The sequence below is a fragment of the Gekko japonicus genome, unplaced genomic scaffold (genome assembly GCF_001447785.1).
Source record: "Gekko japonicus isolate JY-2015 unplaced genomic scaffold, Gekko_japonicus_V1.1 scaffold5, whole genome shotgun sequence".
NCBI classification, from domain to species: domain Eukaryota; kingdom Metazoa; phylum Chordata; class Lepidosauria; order Squamata; family Gekkonidae; genus Gekko; species Gekko japonicus.
The window spans coordinates 2,559,813-2,582,887 of record NW_015168652.1 but is presented as its reverse complement, the minus strand read 5'-3'; the positions used below and the strand labels follow the sequence as shown (position 1 = coordinate 2,582,887).

General features: G+C 40.7%; 1 protein-coding gene across 1 annotated transcript in view; it reads left to right on the top strand.

The window, feature by feature from the left end:
- Window positions 1–23,075, top strand: part of GSAP (gamma-secretase activating protein) — a 74,398-nt gene that overhangs the window by 9,531 nt on the left and 41,792 nt on the right. Inside the window, exons 7-16 of the mRNA XM_015415055.1 lie at window positions 963–1,032; window positions 3,951–3,997; window positions 5,303–5,407; window positions 11,016–11,075; window positions 12,444–12,487; window positions 13,878–13,963; window positions 16,475–16,552; window positions 18,967–19,044; window positions 19,624–19,716; window positions 21,459–21,676. Coding sequence (XP_015270541.1) covers window positions 963–1,032; window positions 3,951–3,997; window positions 5,303–5,407; window positions 11,016–11,075; window positions 12,444–12,487; window positions 13,878–13,963; window positions 16,475–16,552; window positions 18,967–19,044; window positions 19,624–19,716; window positions 21,459–21,676 — 879 coding nt within the window. The remainder of the gene's footprint in view (window positions 1–962; window positions 1,033–3,950; window positions 3,998–5,302; window positions 5,408–11,015; window positions 11,076–12,443; window positions 12,488–13,877; window positions 13,964–16,474; window positions 16,553–18,966; window positions 19,045–19,623; window positions 19,717–21,458; window positions 21,677–23,075) is intronic.

The window sequence follows — 23,075 nt, the reverse complement described above, 5'->3', positions numbered from 1 at the left end:
TAAATGGGCTGCATGAACGAGCCCAAGATATCTGGGCCCATGTGGAGAAGGCTCTCTGCACTGGCTCAGCTGCCTCTGGCTCCCTGGTGTAGCCCCTTTAAGCAGACTCCCATGTGCAGCCCGGTTTAAAGGGCCTGAAGGACGGAGTCCAAGACAGCTGAGCTGGCGGAGAGAAGTCTCCCTGCTGTCTCCTTTCCGGGATCCCTCAGCACCTGGGTTTAAAGGGGTTGCGGGATGGAGCCCATGACAGCTGATCCGGTGGGGAGATCTCTCTGTACCAGGGAGCCTGCAGCTGGGCTGGTGGGGAGACCTCTCCACACTGGCTGTGCTGTCTTGGGCTCCTTACTGCAGCCCCTTTAAACCAGGCTGCACGAGGGAGCCCATAGCTGAGATGGCAGGGAAAGTTCTCTCCCCCAGCTCAGCTGTTGGTTTAAATGGCTCTGAGCCTTTTAAACCCCGCTTTCTGCTCCCCGCAAAAAGCCATGGGGAGCTCAAAGCAGGTTTTAATAGCTCTGAGCCATTTAAATTAAACAGCTGAGTGGCGGGGAGCTCCCAGCCACTCAACTGTTTCTTGTAAAGAACAGAACGCAGGATCACAAAGTGTCCCCAAATTTCAGGGAAGTTCATTGTGGTTCATCATGTCATGAACTTCGGTTCACGAACTCTGAACTGGCCAAAATTTATGACTAACTTTGGTTTGTCAGCAGGTTTGTGCCCATTCCTATTAGTTACAGTTGTTCAGGTTTTGTTCCAAAGTGCTTTGCTGTTATATTTGAAAATTTTGTCTGTTTTGATTTTGGCATTAGGCTACTTCTTTTAACTATATAACAAGGAACTTACGTTCCATTTAAAACAGCATTGTTATTCTGTCTGTTAGACTTATATAGTTAAATGTTATACAGCTGAGCTTAATCAGCAAAGCTTTATCGTACCCATTATCTCTGAAGAATTCCCTTTTACAGTTTCTATATCCAGTTGCAGAAGCACATGCTTTTCCAGAGAGTTGTCTCTTACTCATTTCAGAAGATAAATGTAAGTGTATTTTTTTTAAATTACATTTTAATGGCATGCTTCACAAGCTGACTTCTAATACTTTCTAGAATATTAGAAATGGGGGAGGCTCATATGCATTTCCTGTCCCATCTGGAATTCAGAGCTTCTTGATGATAATATATAGTTCTTATACAATCTTCTGCCTGGAGTTTTACAGAGTCATCACCACCTGTATGGTGTGATGATCCTGCAGACATATAAATCACTGAGTATAAGACAGTTGCCAGTTCCAGTCAAACATGCAAGAATTGTGTAGATAGTCAACTGTTTAAAACTCAGCAAAGTTTGATATGGTGGTTCTGGATGCGGCTAGTTTGGTTGGGAACGGGGAATGGAGGACTTCCTTTTTGGCATGTGCAAGCCTTTCTGTAATTTTTATCAAGCACCTAAAAAGCCCTAGTCAAACTAATTCTGCAGGAACAGAAGGGAAAAGTCTCTGCTCACAAGCTTTGTACTCTTAAAGGTATATATGCATGACATTTCTCATTAGTCCTTTGCCTCATCATAAATGGCTTTTGCCAAATTAACTGTATACAAAATATTACTTGGAGTGCAATCCTGAACATTTGGCACTCCCATCCAAGCCTGTCATCTCCAGCACATGAGGCCTTGTAATGCAGCATCCTATCTGCACAACTGCAGTTTTGCAAAACTTGCTGTTATGCTCACCTTGTACCATTTCATGCCAATCTTGAATGCAAATATGATGGTTCAGGTATTTGAAAATGAAGTGCTAATTGCTTAGAAGTGAAACAAGTCTTTTTAACTTTCTTTTTTTAAAATCATATATTTATTAGGTTTTTAAGCATAGTAAACACATACCCCATCAACATAGACATGAACACAAACAAAAACACAAACACACATGAATTGGAAATATTTTCTGTATGGTAACACAACAACATAGTCAAGCAGCAAAAAAGAAAAATTATGCTTTTCCTACTCCTTAATAATTAGGACATTTCACAGCTGAGCATGTACTTCTATTAGAGCCACCTTTTAAAATTAATTACACAGATTGTTTAAGTACACATTTTGTTCATATTGATTTTACAAGTTGTTCAAGTAGATTTTACCAATTAATTTTACAAGTCACCGATCTACATCATTCCCTCAAGGCAAGGTTCTCATAACTTTTCAAACTTTTCAAACTGTTACTCCTAGTTTGTTACTATTTACTATTTTCATTACTATTCACTCCATCAATCTATACATTTCTTACTTCTAAATATTATTTTTTCCCACTTCATTTGTCAATGCCCCATTATAACTAGAATAAACTTAGGTTTTTTTACATTTAAATTCCAACCATCTCATTTATCTTATTTTTTCCTATAAATCTATAACTCCCCCCCCCTTTTACAACTTAGCAATAAAGGTATAACTCATCACAACTAAACACCCATTCTAATACCACCACCTTTAAGTTTTAAATTACACATTCTATTCAATTTTTTTTTTTACCAATCTTAGTTCAAGATTTAACATTGTTCTCTTTAGGCATGATTCTCATAACTTTCAACATTATAATACCATATCCTACTAGTTACTTCCAGTTATTCCCTATTAGACATATATCCATAAGGAAAATTTTTCTTTCTTGCCTGGTCTATATTTCAAAGACTTATTTTCTATATTTGGAGTCATTTTTCCAGCTAGACATATATCAGAAAAGACAAACATTTCACACCCCTTCATATAGCTTAATTTTTTTCCTATGTATCTGTAGCTTGTTTTTTTGTACCAGCATATCAACATGTCTTCTCTCTTTATGTGTATGAAATGCTACTTCTGATCTCCCCCCTCTAACTTTCAACAACTCTGACTCCAGTCTTCTATTATCCATTTTAAATTTCCATGCATGGCGTTTTGTTCTCTTTTTTCCAAGTTTCTTTCTTCTTTAGAGGAGTATCTTTGAACATTCCTTTTTAATAACTCTTTCTTCAAGTAAAACAGCCTTATTGGTTTCTTTTCCACTCTTTTAATGGGCGGGGGCTGGGTCTCAACGCACACCTTCTCTTGATAACAACCCAGATTCTCCACAACACTCTGAGTGCATTGTCCCTGCTCTTTCTCATTCTCTATTTCTGGCTGTAAGTTATGTGGTTTTTCCAATATTTTTACGCAAACTTTCTTAAAACCCTTCTGTATTTCTTCCCTCAAGATTCTCAGAAATTGTTCAACAGTCAGTTCTCCTACCTCCATGTTCTCGTCAATTTCCTCCTCCTTTCGCTCTGTAGATGCCATTTTTGCTACTCAATTCAGTCTAATTTATTCACATTCTAATGGTCATCCAAGTTATCAACCACATTTCTTCTATCCATTATAAATCCTTACCAGAAAGAAAAACAAAAATTTCCCCGAAAAAGCAGACACACCACGATACTCTGTCAGATCCCATTCGTCCTCTGGCCACTATTCAACTCCGTTTTGAGCAAACATGTTCGGGGTAATTTTGCCACCGGTCTTCTCTATTTTAGAATTAGAAGTACGCGTACTCATGACATTTCTTTCTCTATGTTACTGTATATATTGTAAATCCAAGTTAAAACGGAAGGTTGTGGCTAGGCAAAGCATGGCTTTGCTTTGCTCCATCCGTCGCTCCAGCTTCGGGGCAATAACGGTCACCCCCCCGCATATGCCATATGCGAAGGTGACCGAGATAAGCCCCTTGCTACTCGTTCCCCCTCCAGGGAGTCGAGCGGAGTCCACCCAAAACCGGGGGGGCTCCAAAAAGAGCAAACGAGGATCGGGCGCTTGGGAGCATCCTGAAATGCCGCCACGTTGCCTCGCCGTACCGGAAGCTCCTCAGAAGTGAAACAAGTTTTGAATGATGTGAGTTTGTGAGTGAGAGAATTCTTAAGAAAAGACACCAAATTTGTTTTTCTATTTTACAGATGTTGAAAAATTTGACATCAGAGTTGTCAAAGAAGGACACGCAGCAGTAAGAAATTTTGAAAAGTTTCATTAATGCATTTGTTCAGGGCCAATGATCTGGGTGAAGTGGAGATAAAGGCTTAGCTTTGATTTCTTTCTCTTTTTTTGCATTAGTTATTTTCTATGAATCTTATTTCATCCAGCTGCATTTTATAGAAACTTTATTGGTGATGTGGCTGATAGAATATAATATAGATTTGCCTCTGCTAAATTGATCTAAGCTCAGAGCTCTAAAGCTTGGTTCATAGTAACCAGCAGCTTAGTGAGATCTGTAGAGAGATTGTCTCTGGAAGTTACTGATGGTTCATTTGGGGGAGTGGGAGACCCTGGTCCACCATATTGGCACTTTTATAAAACTACTGGTGGTGTGCTGCTCCTAACAGAGTTTAGTAAACTGTATGTAATAGCAGTGAATAAATAGTTGTGTATCTTTAAGTCCCTATGCATGCTGGGAACTGTAGTCCCAAGTCAGGTGCTCCAAAGCAGCCTCCTTATTGGCTCATAAAAGAATAATTTCTTGTAGCTCAGAGGCATGAAAATAGGGTTTACTGTCCTTTTCCTGTCTTTGTTCAACCTCTTTACTGGCAAAGTAGATGCATCAAAGCAATACCTTTCCACTATTCTGGGGCCTGGGCTGTAGACTAGAAAAGATATTTTACCAGACAGTGCCAACTCACAGTCTAAGAAAGTAAACTCATAGAAAACTGATTTTTATTCTACTGCAGAATAGGTTCAGGGGTTAGAACTCACGTTCCTTCAGTAGGCAGTTCCTTCAGTAGGATAATACGATTTATCTTGCTTGAGGGCATAGTCTATTTCTTGGATCTTGCGGTGGAAAGTAATTGCTTTGGTGCATCTCCTTTGCCAGTAAAGAGGTTGAACAAAGACAGGAAAAGGACAGTAAACCCTATTTTCACACCTCTGAGCTACAGGAAATGACTCTTTTGTGAGCCAATAAGGAGGCTGTTTTGGAGCACCTGACTTGCGACTACAGTTCCCAGCATGCATAGGGACTTAAAGATACACAACTATTTACTGACTGCTATTACATACAGTTTACTAAACTCTGCTGGGGCAGCACACTCCCCTAATGAAGCACTAAAACTATAACTATGCATACATGACATGCTACACTGCTAACTAAGCTCTAGACAGGTGGGATTCTCTAGTTTAATTGTGAAGGGCTACATACAACCCACTTCCGGCCTTACTCCTCAAAACCTATACAAGTGCAGTATCTTCTGATCAGATCCCAGGTTATTTGATATTCCCCCCTTTCTAATTAGCATTTCTTTTCCTTTTTCTTTTTTAGGTGATTGAAAATTCCAGTCACCTTCTAAAAGAGAAAATTGCTGATGATTTCATTTGGATCCAGTGGGATACACTGGAGCAAAGACTATTCTACATTGTCCCAAAGGTTGAAAATATTAAATATTTCCTTAATCACATTTTGTTTTCATACAAAACTTTGAACTTAAACCAGTTGCAATGTATTAATTAATAAGAGACAAGAAGTAGTATGTATTTGTGGGGCTTTTTTAAAGCTTATCAGCGTTAGGCTTTTCATATCTCCTGTTCTGAAAGCTCTGCTCTAACTTTAAGTGCATGGGAAAATAATGAGTTTACTAAGTGCAAAACCTTTTATTAGGACCAACCAGGGTATCACAAAACAGTGCACGAATGTTCATATTGTCCAGAACTCTTCATCAGACTGGATGTTGTGGTGGTTTAAACTGAAATTCTTACCATTCTGGAATGATTCAATCACCTGGAATGATTTAATCATATTATTGATGTAGTATGTATTGTGCATTATTGTTTGTTTTTAACTTTCAATTATTTATTGTATACCTTTTCTGTTGTTAGCTGCCCTGTACCCTGCTTGCGGGGAAGGGCGGCCTAAAAATCTAATTTAATAAATAATTACATAAAAAATAGTAGGTTGCACCTTTTGTCAATTCCCAGAAGACCAACAGGGGGAAAGTGTACCTTTCGGTCTTCTGGGAATTAATAAGCCTTAGGAAGATTACCTTGGAAGGGACTCTGTGAGCTTTTTGTACTAATACTGCCTAGGCAACATTACTCAGTTTGGTTATCTGTTGAGTCTTTAGCTAGTACATCAACTAACATTAATCTCCAGATTTTTTTACTATAATGACTGGATGTGTTTTCCTAGTTTTTAATTGGAAGGCTGCCATTTTCCCTCCTCATTCCCAGAAGACCAGATGTGCAATATGATACCAGCTTCACCTAGCACCACTATCTACATTCTACACAGGAGGAGGCTTTAAGATTAGGGGATTGATTTTCAAATTGAATGTAAAATATTTATACCAGTCAGCATGCCAGAATTTTAGTAAACAGTTCTTTATCATTAAACAAAGGGAACTGGACACGATTATTTGATATCAACATTATTATTTATTCTGGCAATGGAAATATTGGCCAATAAAATCAGACAAGATAATAGGATTATTGGAATAAAAGAAGATAATATAAGATGAAAAGCTACGCAAATCATGTTGTCATAATAGTAATGAAACCAAGTATTTCTTTGAAATATATAGTGGAACAAATAACTACCATTCTGGATAGAAATTGAATAAAAAGAAGACCAAAATAGTTACTAGAGACAACTAATGAATAATAATAAGAAATACAGAAATTAACAGAAAAAACCCCCAATAAAATATTTGGGTATTTATGTAACAGGACAAAGCAAAAGCTTACATAAAGACAACTATTAACTATCAAAAAGCCTGGACAAGTATCACTGAAGACCTGCAAAGATGGGGAAAATTGAAAATTTCATGGCTAGGCAGAATTTCTGCCATTAAGATGAACATATTACCAAAGCTGACCTTTTTGTTCCAAATGCTACCAATTGATATAGATGAAAGTGTTTTTTTTTTTAATGGCAGAAAGTGATAAACAAAACTTTATAGGAAATGGAAAGAAACCAAGAATAAGATTCAAATTATTATGGGATGAAAAAAAGAGAGGAGGCTTGGCGGTACCAAATATTAAATTATACCGCTAAACAGCTGCATTGGTTTGGGTTTCAGGTTGGATTATAAATCTAAACGGGAGGAATATCAAACTGGAAATAGGTGATACAAAAGAAGGAATCCACAACTATTTTTCGATTAAGAAGTAATTAAAAACTATTCAAAGTTGAGATGGCAGCCATATCCTGAGGAAAAGATTATTAAGAATATGGTTTCAGTGTAAAAATGGAATAAGTCTGCCCACTTTGCCATTGACATCTCCAATTGATGCTTATTGTGACAGCAGCACCAGGGGGGGGAAACTGATCACATAACCTATGATAATATGATGAGAAGGAAAAATTAAATCCTGGCAAGAATTTCAGAATCAACGAACATCTAGTGACTGATATATTATCAAATAGTATCTAAATATAAAGAAGAAATAGCAAAAGAAGGGGATCACTTAAGAGAGAGAATGGCTTATGAACCATTAGTTACAGGAGACTTGAAACATTTATTAAGAAAAATCTATAAAATGCTATTGCAGTATGAAACAGAATTCAGAATTTTATGAATCTCAAATATTAAGGGAGAAATGGTGCACCCAAAGAAACTGCAAAAACTAACAAGAGTTATAATGGGAATTTTTGGAAATGTCAAAGCACAGATGCAACATTTTATCATATGTGAACATGTAAGAAAGCAAGAAAATATTGGATAAAGATCCATGAAGAAATACAAAAGATCGTAAAACTTAAGTTTGTGAGGGACCCTAAAAACATGCCATTAAACATTTTACCAAGTATTATAACATGAATACACAGTGAATTTATTCAAATATATGATAACGGTGGCAAGGGTGACATTCGTAACTAAATGGAAGGCAGAAAAATGTCCAGAACTGACAGAATGGAAGAATAAATTAACTGAGTATGTGACAATGGCAAAACTAACATCTTATTTACATAATAGACCGATTTCAGAATTCCATGAAAAATGGAACATATTCTTTAATTATATAGCTGAAAATTAGGACCAAATTGCTAAAGCGCAGAATGATTAAGAGAGAGAGTCAGGCAGTATACATTTGTATATGATCATATATGATTGTACATGTTCATGTCTATGTTTATGCTTATGTAAGACTAGGAAGAAGGCCCGTTGCGGAGACAAATGCAATGAGCTCTAGCTGGGCTGCCAGTGGCCAGCCCACCCCTCAGGCGAAGAAGGGGCAGCGGCAGCCTCATCTGTCGGGCGCAGTGGCAGGTAGAGCACATCTGCTCTGCCGGCACCTGCGTTCCAGCTCCTGCTGCTGGGGTCAGAGAGGAGGAGGGTCTTGGTGCGGCGGCGGGCCCCCATCAGGGAGGCCTCTCAGTGTGGTGGCGGCGGGGTGCAGCGCGGAGCAGCGTGAGAACCGCCTCAGCTGGGCCAGACGACGACAGGGCTGCCGGCAGAGGGGCGGCCTCTTGCTGCAAGCAGCAGTTGCCACCCTGCCCCCGCCTTGACCGTGGCATTTTGGAACGTGTGTGGGCTCTTGCGCCTCTTCTCTGCCTCTCCTAGTGGGCCTGCTCACTCTCCATCCGCCAGAGCGGCTGTCCTCTCGGCTGGCCCAGAGCACAGTGAGCCAGAGACACCGCCGGCTGGCTCGGCGCCTCTGTGGGCAGGACAGAGCTAGCCAATGCAGCCAGGGGATCCTTCAGGCTGGCAGGTGCAAGAGCGAAAGGCTGCAGGAGTGTGTGCAGGAGAGACACCAAAACTCTTTTATAATAAGGAGAGATGATTGTCTATGTTGTATGTATAATTGTAGTAGTATATGGTATATATATATTTTGTTTGTCAAATTTTAAAATTCATTAAAAAAAGATCAGGGGCTTGAAACATCTCCCTCCCCTCACAACCCCTGAGTATGTTAACATCCTACCAGATGAAGAACTGTGGAGAGCTTGAAAGCTTGTCTTCTGTGTTGTACTTTTGTGGTTGGTTCTAATGAGGAGGTATTGCATAGCTTTTGTCAATGGGTTCTGCTTTGGACCAATGCATCTACTTCCAGATTGTGTTCGTGGACACTAGTTGTTCTGTATTATTGAACTGCAGAAATAGTTTTTCTGTGTTATTGAACTGCATATTCCAGATATTTGGAATTGTAGACCTGAACCCTCCCATAAGTGAACCCTCCCATTAGTAAAGTTTGAAGGAAGCTTATAAAAACAGCCTCTTTCAGTAGGAAAAGGGAATAAGACTCCAGAAAAATATCTAATTATTTGCTGCCCTAAGTGCATGGTTAGTTTTGTACTGTATAATTTAGTGTTTTGGTGTGTTTAAATCAAAATCTCTCTGGTCCACCAATATACGTTAAGAGTGTTAAGAGTGTATGTTCCAGGATCACTGAATAGCTGTGGGACAAGTAATCTATGTGAAATGATCCTGAATATGCACACTAGGAATTGGCTACTATTCCACAATTTAGTTTCTTTCCATCCCTGGCCAGAAAACAACCTTGACGTATTAATTCCTTCCAACACGTGAAGCTGCCTTGTCTTGAGTCAGACCATTGACAGAGCAATATCAACATTGTCTGCTTTGGCTGAGAGCAGCATATCTCCTACCTGATACACTTTGTCTAGAGATGCTGGGGATTGAACCTGGGACCTTGTACACGCAGAGTGGATGCTCTGCCACTGAGCCACAGCTCCTTCTTGGCTTTGCTGTGCCTCATTAGCGCCATGCAAAGGAAGCTATGCAGAACAGGCAGGGGAGGACAAGGCCCGTGTAGAATCTTCTAGGCTCCTGAGCCCGTAGCAGCATCTTGGTGGTTTCAAGGAAGAATGAGAGGCTGGTAGAGGGTTTGCTTCACAGGGAAGCAAGTTTCTTTTGCTGTACAGGACACTTCAAAACCAGGCGTGCAGGCTCTGTCTTTGCTGCTGCTGCAGGATGCTGTGATTCATAGTTCCATCTCTTTCTCAAAACAATAGAGCTAGAGCCAATTGATATGTTTTGGTGTGGCTTTTGTTTTTTTCTGTTTTTTTTCTGATTTTTGCTATCACTGTCACTAAACTCCAGCTGACACAAACTTGTGCAAGCCCCCAGGCTCCTGAGCAAAATAGACAGCAGTGTGAAAACAAAAGGCATATAACTCCTGTATTTACTTGTAAGGAAGATGAACCTGGATGTAAGACAGCCCCCTTCCAAAAATGTTATGCATGACAAATTTTTATTAATGTAATATATGTGCTAATGTAAGATGAACCCCCCCCCCTTTTTGATGGCATTCCTTGGAGGCGGGGAAACTAGTCTTGCGTTTGGATAAATACAGTTCTCTGAGTTTGCAGGAGTCCACTGGAGTTAACAGTATCTTAATAGTCTGTGCCAAAAAGTGATGGGACGCAGTTTTGAAACCCACAAAAAGGCTTCCTCTTATGAACAGAACTGTGTTTTGTGGTAAGCAAAACCTGAAGCCTTTGCAGATGGAAAGCAGACAGTCTGAAACAGGAAGGAAGTGTGTACCATAGCTCTGCTGTGGCAAGTTTTTTTAAAGTGTTTGTGTGTAACTGTTTGCTCTGTCTAGCTTGCTTTAGAATAGAAAGGGTCAAATCTCTTATCATGGAGATCAGAACTAAGAGTTTCAAGAAAAATGGGGTGGGGGTTCCTAACCTTCAGTTTACCTGTGTAACAATAATAGGGGAATCTTAGGGGAAACATGGTAGAGAGGACTGAGTACTCCTCTCATTTTGGAACCCCCCCCTACAGACCCCCTCTGCAGTGGTTCTTGGCCTGTTTTGCTTTTTCTCAGTCAGACTCTCTTCAGGTTTCAGATCCTTGTGTGCGTGTGGGGGGGTGTCATTTGCAGCAGAGACAACTGGTAGGCACAGAAGCAGTTACGTGCCTTCTGTTGTACCTGCCAACACACCTTCTGCTGAGTGCCCCCCATGTGCATTCTTGTGGTTGGAACTGCATGTTTCCTCAGATAACATCTAGTTCTACATTAAAGATATGAATGTATAGACTGTATGTATAATAATCTTCTTTATGTTGTAGGGATCGAGGGATATATTAAACTGTGTCCAGTTTTATCCTGATAAAAGCTTTACATTGATAGTAAGTTTTCCAGGTTTTACTTATATAGTTCTAAATACTAGGTGAAAAGTTTGGAGTGCATTCATTTGCAGATTTGGGGCTGAATCCTGCTCAGAGTGATGTCTATCTTTTAGACTACTGAAATTGAACTTATTTTTATGAGGGCCATATTTGACACAACTATAACTCAGTTGGTCCACAGGTATCATAAATGATCAAAAAGACACTATTTAATGAAATTAGTATTAATAGCAGTAAGCATTACAACTTAATTACTAATCATGTCATTGGGGTGGATCCTACCACTCCACTAAGCAACATTTGAAGCCTTTCCCCAGTGCAAAGAGCTTTCCCCAACTAAATTAGTTCTTCATCCAACAGAAGAACCACTTTAGTTGGAGGAAGGTTCCTTGGAGGATGGTTAGATCCACCCTATAACGTTTAATGAATCTGACACTGCTACTTAAAACCCCAAATGTCTGGAAGCATGTATTTGTGCTGCATGGTTTCTTCACACCTCATAACTTTAGGTCGATGTGTGGCCCATCTCTTTTGAAAATGACTGTATTTAAAAAAGAGTGCCCAAGGAATTCTTGATTATAGGGAATGAGCTTCTTGAAGAGTACTGTGTCAGAGGATGATAGTGAAGCAGCAAAGATACAAATGGCATGGGAACAGAAATTTAAAAAATCTGCCTTCAATTCAGCAATAATCAAATTGCATCCCCTTTCACTGGGATATATGGTTCACATCAGGGAGTGGGCAGGTATTTTTAGCAGTAGTCCTACAGTCATGAAATGGCCTTCCAGATAAGGTCTGTTGCTTTTTTAAAAGGCCTGTGAGACTTGGATTTCATAAATGGCCTTTGGGTAAAGTCCTTATGGATATTATCATTTGCTATGATATTGATGTGACGGCTTTTGGCAGAAATTTTTTTGTTGACGAGGGTTTTTTAAAATAGAAAAATATTTTGTGAATGGTTTTAATTAAGATATCAGCTGCTCTGAGCTTTGAAGAATGGGTTATAAAAGTTCAAAAATTAAGTTGTAGTTGGTTTTACTGAAGTCAGCCTATTGGATCGAGCATAGGGAAGGAATTTAGCAATCTAATTTTGTAATATTTTGAAGCTTATTGTGGAAAAGATGATTTAATGAATGATCTGAATAATTATAACATAATGATGTGTAATTATTTTCTTTTTCTGACGTGATGTATTTTGTTGAAGAATGATATTGTAAACTACAGAAGATTGCATTTGGGGTAATGTGTTCTAAATAGCCCCTACTGGATCAATTATCGAAATGCTCTGCTACCCTAAAGTGTAACACATACTCACTGCCTGCTGCTAAGTAACGCACAACACTGTTCGTTTCTCTTTGTTTTCTATAGCTTGAAGTACCTTTGGAGATTTCCCTGACTGACACAGGATTAAAGTGAGTGGTTGATTTTATTTTATTTATTTACCTCATTTATACCCCAGCTCTCTTCCCAGTGGGGACCCAAGCTGGCTTACATAAATTCTCCTCTCCTCCGTTTTATCTTCACAACAACCCTGTTAGATAGGTTAGGCTGAGAGGGTGTGACTGGGCCAAGGTCACCCAGCAAGCTTCCTTAGCAGACTGGGGATTCAACCTGGTTCTCCCAGTTCCTGGTCCAACACTATAACTACACCATACTGGCTGTCACTGGTGGAACAGGTGGTCTAGTTGAATTCACCCTTAATGGTGTAAAATCAGATGCATCAATATATCTACTTCAACTGCTGCTACATGTACCCTTCCTAGCTCCAAATCAATAGCAAAATGTTCTTACCTAATGGATAATTATTGTTATGGGTTTTTAGAAAGCTAGACATGACCTAACATGTCCTCTTTATCGCTTTATTTAAGGAATCTGAGAGACAAATATCCCTTTGAACATTTGATATTTTTCATAGTTTGACTGTAGGCATGAGAAATTCCCCCATCAGTTTTTTTTTGTGTGTGTGTGTCTTTTCAGAGAGCTACATTCACCAAGGGAATGGAACTCTCCGTTGCATCAAACACATTTCTCCTTATGTCCAGAATGTTTCCAGGATTAATTAAACACCCTGATACTATTCTGATATTTACCCTATGAAAATCCTCTCCTTTGAGATGTGTCAGTGCCCCACTCTACTATATGGTCATACTATTCCTTTCTTTCCAGCTTCTGACACAGTTCTAGGATTTACATAAGAACATAAGAGAAGCCAGTGTTGGATCAGGCCAATGGCCCATCCAGTCCAACACTCTTGGGTAATGGGTCCACATCAGGTGTGGGGTTGTCTTGCCAGCTCATCTTTGCCTTCTCATTGAGGGATGCATGTACTGTACTCAGAATGGACATTAATTGAATAGCAGGAGTTGAAATCAGATTATGGTTTCTATCAACATGCCCTGCCAGGAGAAACTACTGGTGGGAAATGCTACAGTGAACCGTATGTGTTATAGTCCAGAATGGTGTTACTTCCTGCTTCAGTGGTATATTATGTAATATTGACAAGGTCTGCACTCTTTAGCAAAGAGCTATGCAAAGGCAAATCAAGGCAAACATTGTGATTGAAGATTAATTCTGTGTCTCACCGGCCCAGTTCTGACTTAAAAGATAGGCCACTTTTTTATTCAGAAATATCCAAAAGGAATTGTTATTTGTTCCATGCTTTCCCAAATACAACCTCATAATTCCTGCTTTGAATTTGTAATTCACTGTGATATTGGATAATGACTCTCCTTTACTTGTATTTCATTTTCCCAGAGGTATCACTGTTCTGGGTAAAGAAGTAATTGCGGTTTCTCTTTTTAGACTTGTGAACTTGGACTATGACTATTATCAAAGGCAAGAGACAGGACCTCAGCCTTTGAATCTACAGGTTTTTACAAGTGAAAAGGGTAAGCAGTGCTTAAGACTAATGTGTGTTCCATTTCATTATGAACCCAATTTACCAGGAACCTTTTTGCTTTTTATTTGCAGCTCAACTTTCTCTGTTTGAACCACCACACAGTGAAAATCTCTTAATTATTGTGCTTAGGTCCAGATAAAAAGGTAAAGGTAAAGGTTCCCTTGCTCAAAAGCCAGTCGAATCCGACTCTAGGGTTGTGGTGCTCATCTCCGTTTCAAAGCCGAAGAGCCAGCGCTGTCCGAAGACGTTTCCGTGGTCATGTGGCTGGCATGACTAAACACCAAGGCACACGGAACGCTGTTACCTTCCCACCGAAGTGGTACCTATTTATCTACTTGCAGTTTCTTGCTTTCAAACTGCTAGGTTGGCAGGAGCTGGAACTAGAGATGGGAGTTCACTCCATCATGCGGCACCCAGGTCTCGACTGCTGAACTACTGACCTTCCACAGCCTGCAGTTCAGCGTCTTAACCACTTGAGCCACCGCAGCTCCTAGGTCCAGATACCAGAGTACAAAACATGTACCATTATGAGTAGTGTTTAAATTTCTGCTTTTCTGCACTGAAGTATGTATGGGGAAAGGCACAGTCCTCTTTCTTACTAAGAGCAGCAGCTATTTCAATAAACATTTCATATTATAACTGTCAAGAAATTTAGGTCAATTTCTTGTTCTTTCATTAAACACCAGTCCTCATATTCATCTCTAACCCAGCAAATGGGTTGAAGAGACCTAATGGAAAAATAACTGGCTGTTGGTATTGAAGGGTTGGCAAATCGACCTTGTGACCTTTGGATAACAATTCAGGTACAGAGACAACCCTTTTGTTTTCCAGAACAGGACTGTGGTGCCAGTGCGTCCCTGCTTTACCACACTCTTTTTTTTTCAGTTGGTGGTGCAATGGGTTAGATTGTGGATAACCCTCCATCCTGCCATAAAGTGACCCCCTCCTCGGCCATCTGCTTGTAATGGGTTCATGTCAACATAACTTCAATGGTCTGATTTTGATTGGGCTGTTGGGCCCCAGCCCACTCAGCTCTTAGGCCTTAAAAAGTTAGTTTTTCTGTTTGTTCGTTGCTAGCCTCAGGTATAATGCACTACCCTTGGAATGGGCCAGTCTCTTGCCTGGCGAAATACTCTCTGGACAGAGAGGTATGGAATGCTGCCTGACTTCAACGCTGAAGGGTAACATCTGGTAACTTTGAATTAATGTCATACTGTGTATAATTAGTCTCTTAACTGCAGGTTCTTTGTTTTAGTTCTCACTGAATATCCTTTGATTATACTTGGTGTGTTCTGTACTTCAAGGGCTTCAGTCCTATTCCAGTACCTTCGACCTTAAGAGTCCATTTACCAGGTTAATTGTTGTGGAAACTCATTCTGCAAGTGGCCTATCTTGCAGGGTTGACTTTCTTGATTAATCCCAGTAAGGTTAGAAGCTTACCCCTTAGCTTTTGACTGAATAGTCCAAGGGGCTGGTGGCAGATAGCAGAACTGACGAGTGTGTGGACACACACCCCAGGTTTTTTTGTGAAACCTACCACTAAAACACCTTTTGTTTTAATTACTAATGTGTATTTGAATTTAGATGCAATACTTTGAAGTTTCAGAACGGCTTCTTACAACACTTTAGAATTTGGGTATAAGTAGCCAAGTACCTAACATATGATCCACATGAGTTGTTGTCAAGAATCCCTGATCCAGTACAGTACTGCGAGCATTTTAAATGTATGATTGTTTAACTGTTTTTAAACTGTTTAAAATGTTTTAATTGTTTTATGTATACCAGGTACATTGTACCGAATTTGTAAGCCGACCTGAGCCCGTTCGCAGGGAGGGCGGGGTATAAATATGCTAAAATAAAATAAATAAAATCCAAGGGATTCTTGGTGTAGGCCAGCAGAGCACAAATGCAGGCAGAGAAATGGAATGCACAAAATCCCAAATAGATACCCCCAGGATAAAAAATACAAAAGAAATGACTGTATTAAAGCTTTTAAAAAATGGGTTACCATCTACAGCTGAAGATACTGTCATGCTTTAGGTACAGTTACATAACACACAAACGCACATATATAGATAAATGTGATTCATGTGATGATTATTCATAATCTATTTCACCTCAATGTCTCCTCCTCAGTACAAAAGAGCATTGGTAGCCAACAGCATTCCTAATGTTTTATCTCTTCTGAACATTTCAGTGCAGTCAGCTTTACCACTTTTTATTATGGGGATGATTCTTTGTGTAGCTCTTGTGCTTGCTGCAAATGTTGAGGGATTCCACATAGCAGTTCTTCCCAATGCTTTCCTTGCCTCGGCACTGCTCTGATCTCTTTTAAATCAGTGAAGGAAAGTAGTTTATCCACTAACAGATAGAAAGAGTGAGTGTGCTCTATGTTGCGGCTGTGAGTGGAAGGGGAAAGTAACCCTCACTCTTGTATTACACAATTTGATAGTTGTAATTTCTGTCCAGTTAATATAACAGCTCTTATTTTATCCTTTAGGATGCATGTGCCTATGTCACTGTATGGCTCCTGTTAATCCTGGGGAAGTGTCTTATTCTGTGTTCTTTTTGCATAAAGGTATATTTAATGTATCTCATCTACCCTTACCTATATGTAGTCTGAAAGCATCCTACTGCTATATTTGTATATTAGCCTGCTACCCGTGCTTTGCTACGGTATTTAAGTTCCGTATTGCGGGGCCCCACTTGAAGCAACCAGCCAATTTATGAAGGGAACTGTGATCGGGGGGGGGGTATAAGTAAATGTGTGTGTTTTAGCATTTTTACTTATCCGCACATTTCAAAATCAATTTTTAATGAGAACAGAGATTTCTCTGTGCCAACAGCATCGCCCTCAGTTTCACAAATTAAAAGAGGATTTTTTTTAACCTCATGTGTGCTAATTTATTACTGGTTTGGGGAAGTTTCAAGTTACAAAAAGAAAGGGAAATGATTGTTACTAGCTAAGTAGAGTCTCTGTGACGTGGATAATTGTTCCCTTTGAATATTATATCTATTACTTATAAAAATGCATTGTGTAGGGCTGCCAAGTGGGGGCTGGGGGCGGGTAAACCCCTGCTTTGGAGTCCCGATTTCCGCCGCCACGGAATCGGGCCCCGGGGGGAACTCCGCCCCCTGAAGCGCAGAGTGGCTGTGCCACCGGAGGTGATGCAACCACGTCGATCATGTTGGGGGCGTGGCCCCGATCGTCGGAGGGAAAACTCTATGGTTTTCCCTCTGACGATCAGGGCCACGCCCTCAACGTGATCGACGTCCTGCATCACTTCCGGGATGTGCTGGCGGTGCACGCGTGCTTCGTGCGTGCGCGCGCACATCGGCGGAGAGCTCCTGGAGCACGGCGAGGCTCCCCCACCGGTAAGAAGATTTGACTTGGCAACCCTAGCATTGTGGCATTATATTGAGAGGGGCACAAAATCAGGGAGTACCTCAGGCTAGGGTGTAGAAATCCTTAAAAAGTGATCTTTATTATGTGTCCTTAAAAGTAACTTCTCTGTGCATGAAATCTGGATCATATTTTTATACCAGATTCTCAAGGTGCAGTACTATCTGTTCTTAATTTACATCCTGCCTTTCTCCCCTATGGGGACCCAAACTACCTTACATCATTCTCATCCCCTCCATTTTATCCTCAGAACAAGCCTATGAGGTATGTTAGGCTTTCAGTGTGTGCCTGACCAAAGGTCAGACAGCAAGTTCCATAGCAGAGTGGGGATTAGAATTTGGGTCTCCCAGATCCTAGACCAGCCCTGTAGCCATTGCACTACACTCTGAGGAATGACTCCAGTTTGCCAAGGATCCATGTTGGAAAGGAGAAAGATGGCTATAATGCTGAAGGTATTTTCTCCACTCTGCCTACAAGGCAAACGTCTCTATCATGACGCTTCTGGGGAAAATACAAGAATTTATTTGAGGACCTTTACTTTCTAGATGTCCAACTGAAGATACTATAATCAAATAATTCTACATAATTTGATCATTCCAAAAGGTATTTGGAATCTTTTATCTGCAAGTAGATGCCATCCTGATATTGTGTTTCCATAGCAGTCTTGGAAGTCCGTATACTGTGTTTCTTGGATTATGGAAGTTGTTTACAGCTGTGTTGGTACAAAAGTAAAATCCAAAACCCCAAGGATACAATCTACGTAATGCCTTTTATTAAGACCAACTAAATGACACATTAACTGTGTGAGCTTGATAGCTTGCACACTGTATTGTGTCATTGGGCCCCCGGTCACACGAGAGGTTTTGGGCCGGGAGAGGGCCGAATCAGGGCAGCAGCAAACGGGCGCGATCCCACTGCAACATCTGGGAAGCGTTGCACGCCCGTTCCCAATCCGGCCCTTCCGCCAAAAACCCCGCAGCAAAAATGAACCACCTACCGAGGTGGTTCATCTGGGAAGTCCGCATCAAGGCCGGCTGTGGGATCGCCGGCGCGTCCGTCTGCCGGCGCATCCCCAGCTCCTGGCCGAACTGCGCATGCTCACACATGCACAGTTCGGCAGCCTCCCCCTCCTGACCATGTCTTCCTCCCCGGCATCTGATCGTGCCGGGGAGCAATGGCGCCGCGGCTCAGGGGATCCATGGGATCCCGCCGCGGCATCTCTATTTTGGTGCGGTTCTAATTAGCCGCACTTTGGCTGGTGTTTTCCCTGCCGTGTGGCAGGGACCTGGGTTTGTCAAGAAAAGGTATTATATGGTTTATTCGATTATGCCAGTCCTACTTTTTTAGAGATGTGTGTGTTTGACATTGGGTCAAACTTAGCCACCTTCCTGCACAGTAGGTCTGGTAGACCTGGGCTCTGTCCTGGACTTCGTTGCCAGGCTCCGGCCAGGACTTTGTGGTATAAATGAGAACAGGTTTAAGTTCAAGATCAATATGTAGCCTGCCTACCAATTTTTGTCCTCTATTTTCAGAAATTGTGCTTAAAGCTGGATCTGTGTATACTGAAACACCCCTCTCTGTCTCATCAGGTTGTGGTAAAACATATACTGTTGCTTTGGAAAGAATGGATTCTTTGCAAGTGAAAGATCTATTGTTTTTGAATCTTGGTAAGCTGAGAATCAAAGGTTATCCCTCTCCTCTTGCTTCTTTGCTATTAAGAATTATGAACCCAAGTACTAGAGGCAGTTCTCCTTCTCTCAAGAGGAATGGGCATGTTTTACTTTGTGTCACATGGGTCTGCCATGACTCTAAAATTATTTGAGTTGGTAAATAAGCACCATTCTCTAAATTGATTATCTCACTCAGGGGAGTAACTATCTTTGTTTGTTGGGAATCATGAGCTCATTACATGCTGCTGGAGACAGTGTAAATGCACTGGCTAGCTGTTTCCTATGTCATAGCCTGCAGGGTTATTATTATTGTTGTTTTGTCTCTGGGAGGTGCAGACACAACTCTTTCAACCCAGCTCACTGTAACAAGAAAAAAAGTCATTAAGCTGGTTGCACTTTGTGTGTGTGTGTGTGATACAAGGTTAGTTTTTTAAAAAAATCAGATTGTCCATCTGTGGAATATTTCAGGTAGCCGAGCTTGTTCACTCTTAACTCATCTGTCAAATCAACTTGAGCTCTGAGGATAAGCAGTTCTTAAAGCTTGACAGTCCTTTCATTTTGTTTTTAACCCCACAGATTATTATGTCGCTGTCTTCTTGCCTGGACACTTTCTGCATCTTGTTAACACTCAGTATCCTGACTTGATGTGCTGTAACTTCTTCCTGACAGGTACAGTGGGACTTTCTTAACAGTCAGTTTGGCAGCATCTGTTCATAATAAAAAAATTGTTCACTGGCCCTCCCTGTGCCTGGATAGGAGTAAAAAGTTTGTGGACAATAGAAAGAATAAGCTGAAAAAAATCACCCCTTAAATATTTCTCTTTATTTCCTTTTATCCATCTGCCATTTTCCAGTGGAGAAGCAGAGAAGCCTTTATTCTTTATTTTAAGAGATTTCAAAATGCTGGTTTAATCGGTAAAGGTCTGAATAAACATAAGGTATGAGTAAACAGAATTTATCTTATGTTTGCGTACCACTTTTTTGGGAGGGAAAGCTCAAAGTCTTCGTCTAGCAATTCTTCTGTTATCCTGACAAATTTGGAACAATTCCTTAAAATCAGAACGAGTCTGGATATAAACCCTGATCAATACCTGTCATGTTTTTATTGTAACCCTTCTTCTAAAGAACTTAGGGTAGTGTACATGGTCTCTTGTCCTCCATTTTGTGTTTACAGCAGTCCTTTGCAGTAAACATGCACTGTGTGTCATCCCAGGTGGAGGACTGGACAACAAGGGGGCATTTTCATCCTTGAGCCAAAGCTGCATTCTACGACTGGCATTTAGGCTTGTGGAAGTCAGTTTCTGGGTAGAAAGTTGGGAAGGAAGGAGGAGCAGGGGCCAGGGCAGAAGAAGAACTGATTAGGGAGAAGAAGAAGAAGCACAGGTATCAGGCTAGTACTGTAATATTTATTACTGTTTGGGCTGCTGTCATTATATTGTTATGGCCTTTGGCCTCATGCAATACAAATTCTACTTATCTACAATTAATATGCCATAATGTCTTTAATGATAATATACTATTAAAGGAGTTCAGTGTTACAAAGTTTCACTTGATATCCAGGTATTTTGGCTGTATTGTATATTGTGATTGTGTGAGAGTATTTCTGCCCAAATAATATGCTTGTTTTGTTTGTTACTCAGTTTGTGTCCTACCTTTAACTTTTCTTCTCCGATGGCAAAATTAAGATATATGTGCTAAGTTGGCAATGGGTGGAGTATTTTGCAATTCTCTCTGAAGTATTTGGTATGTTTATAATTCTTATAGAAAACTAAGGCATTTATACTTCTAAATTCCATACAAATGCCAAATAGTACAATTTTATATGCTAAGTTATCAATGACTCATTTTATGCTGTTAAATATTGAAATAAGTTTAGATTTGATACAAAAGGAAGCATTGCATATGTTTCAAGTTTTTCCAAAATGTCCATTTTTTCTAGGGGAAAAACTGGGGGGGGGAATTCCCATGGCTTCCAGATTTCTGGAAACTTTAAATCTGTACACCCTTCTGATTTGGTTAGCTTAGCACTTTGTTAGCTGATTTATTGCTCAGGTATTTCTCTTCTTATTGCTGTGATCAGTTACTATAGATGAACAGCCTTTACATACACCGTTAGGTCAGGAAAGAATATTTGACTCCCCCTTTAGATAATACAACTTGATGGTCACCTGTAGACAAAAAAAAGTCACAGCCTCTCTAGTAAATATTAGTCACTGTCTTGGCTTTAGTGGTATTTGGGCCTACTTGACACATTTGTAGTGCCTTGAAGTATGCTGAACATTGGCATGCGAAGAGTCATGGTTTGCATTATGACCGAAATTGGGATTCTTTGGTGCTAAGGGGATTTCTATGTGTTACTGGATCATAAAACAATCATATGCATATTACTTTTCTCCAATGCTGAATGTTCAGGTGAAGATGCAAAAATTAATGGATTGCACAAGAGTGCTATAGTTTCCCCTCTCAAATCAGTGGTCTTGGATCTCAGCACAGGAAGAATGTTTACTCTTGAAATAAGCAAGCAAGCTTTGTTACAGTTCCTGTGGAACAGCAAGTTGGATGGTGACAGGATGGCCACGTTGCACTGTCTGCTGCTGCATGTTGGGAGCACAACAGAGTCAGAAACTGAGGTAGGGAAGCATTTTTCTTTTTGCCATGGAAATGTGGGTGCCAGCATATCTTGACTATTAAAATATGAAAGCAAATACATTTCAGTTTACTCAGGGCCTCAAGGATAGTGTGTCATGGTCTGAAAGCAAATAGTTATGGATCTTTTCACCTCACCCTATACAATATTTTAACAGGTGAACTTTAGAGGATGCTTTAGATTGTGTTTGTCAGGCTGGCCACGTGAATGGGTCACAGTTCTAGCTGGGCAGGTGCAAATTGGGAAACAGTGAAAATCAAAAGAAATTTGAAGACTACTGTTGTACTAGTTACATGTGAGGAACTAAAATACGGTAGAGATAATCTGAGAAACTTGAAAGAAAATAAGAGAGTTGAATAAGAACTGAGAAGCCTTAAGAGTGTGAGAACAAGTCTTGCCTGCCAGCCATCTGGAACTGTGCAAGGGAGTAGCTGTGGAATGTACCTTTCTTGTCCTTGGCCAGTGGGGGACAGCAGAGGTAGTGGGGACCTGGGAAAGCAAAGCATCATAATTTCCCAGCAGAAGACTGATCTGATAGCAATCAGTGACCCGAGGTCACTCACTAACTTTCATGGCAAGCCCTTCACAACACACATTAGCCAGTTTGGTGTAGTGGTTAAGTGCTCGGACTCTAATCTGGGAGAACCGGGTTTGATTCCCCACCCCTCCACTTGCACCTGCTGGATGACCTTGGGCAAGCCATAGTTCTGATAAGAGCTGTTCTTGAAAAATACCAGTTTCTGTCAGAGCTCTCTCAGCCCCACCTACCTCACAGGGTGTCTGTTGTGGGGAGGGGAAGGGAAAGGAGTTTGTAAGCCACTCTGAGACTCCTTTAGGTAGTGAAGGGCAGAGTATAAATTCAGTCTCTTTTTCTTCTTCGTCTCCAGTGTTAGGTAGTGGTTAGAGTTTGGACTGGAAGCAGGGAGACCCAGGTTCAAACCCCCTTTTTCCATGAAACATAGCCTCGGGATGGTCACTTTCTCAGCCTAACCTACTTCACTAGGTAGATATGGGGAACAAATGGAGAATGGGATAGACATCAGGGGTGTGCAATTTTTATTAATCGGCATTTTGCGGTTTGGGTCTGTTGGACCCCCCACAATTTCAGTATTTCCGAAAAATCCCAGATCCCAATACAAGTATGGTACTGGGGTTCAGGATTTTTCAGAAAGCCGATCCCCCCCCCCTCCGGGTCCAATAGACTCGAGAAGAAAATTACCAGTAAAGAGAAAAGGCCAGCCCAATCTTGGGGCTAGCTTGGCTTCTCCTACAGTGCAGTTTAAACCAGGATCTGCTGTGCTACAGCTAGCAGGTTGCTCCCTGCAGCACAGCGGTTTCTGGGGCTGGCTTCTTCTGCAGCCCCAAGTGGAGCCGTTGGGAAC